Source organism: Trichechus manatus, unplaced genomic scaffold, assembly GCF_000243295.1.
Source record: "Trichechus manatus latirostris isolate Lorelei unplaced genomic scaffold, TriManLat1.0 scaffold00065, whole genome shotgun sequence".
In the NCBI taxonomy this organism is placed as follows: Eukaryota; Metazoa; Chordata; class Mammalia; order Sirenia; family Trichechidae; genus Trichechus; species Trichechus manatus.
This window is the reverse complement of record NW_004444001.1, coordinates 3,902,955-3,903,897: the sequence shown is the minus strand read 5'-3', so window position 1 is coordinate 3,903,897 and position 943 is coordinate 3,902,955. Positions and strand designations below refer to the sequence as shown.

The 943-nt window shown below is 35.5% G+C and overlaps 1 protein-coding gene across 1 annotated transcript in view; it reads right to left on the bottom strand.

The window, feature by feature from the left end:
• DNAH8 (dynein axonemal heavy chain 8) overlaps window positions 1-943 on the bottom strand; it is a 383,298-nt gene that overhangs the window by 90,130 nt on the left and 292,225 nt on the right. The window contains 1 exon segment of the mRNA XM_023734112.1: window positions 117-338. Coding sequence (XP_023589880.1) covers window positions 117-338 — 222 coding nt within the window.

The window sequence follows — 943 nt, the reverse complement described above, 5'->3', positions numbered from 1 at the left end:
TTCTGTGGAAATATTTACTAAATAACCTTGATGGTTACAGCTAAGATTTTGACAATGATAGTATAAGCTTTTGCAGTGTAGACTCTATCAGACCAAACAGGCCTGCTGTGTCTTCATCTTTCAATAATGCCAATTATGCCATCTTTAACCCTCAACGGAAGGCGACTTATCTCATAATAACAAACCTGAAGCAATGTAATCGGAAATCGATCATGAGGCTCGGTAGTTATCCACACTCGGAAAGAATCATCACTGGCTTCAGAGGTAATTAGTGTCTCTAGTAATTCTTCCATAAACTCCAGGCCAAGGTGACAATTTTGCAGTAATACCCATCCACCCTGCATCCAAAAATGATTTAATATTTAGTTCTCATAACTTTTTTGCTATGGTTTTAATAAAACAAATAAAATGCACAAACTTAAATAAACTTTGTTTCAAGTTTGCAAATATAATATTTGGAGCACATAATTTTAAAAAATTTTATATGTCAATACAATCACCCCTTCTGCAACTGGTACAAGCTGATTACTTGGGTTTTGAACCAAGTGAGTTCAAAATGATTGTATTCTGCCACGCCTGGTTCAGAAAGGAACAGAAATTAAAACCTGAAGTCAGATTTGTGTAGGTACAGTGTGTGCACCAGCTAATAGTGGGAATAAGTATTTTGGAATTTGTCCTTTAAATGGTCCTGCCTAAACTAACTTGTCTGTACCTGCAGAAACCTGTATATTGTATTAGCATAAACCTCATAGCACAGGTAAATCAGAACCGACTCACCCCAAAACCAAGAAAGATACACATTAGCTCATGAAAGTTGAAAACAATAAATATGGTGATGTTTGCCACCAGGATGCTAACCTTATTTTTGTCATCACACTTCCCATATATTCCTGAAACCACAAAATGTATTAAGCACTGTCTAAATACTTGATAAAACTACCTT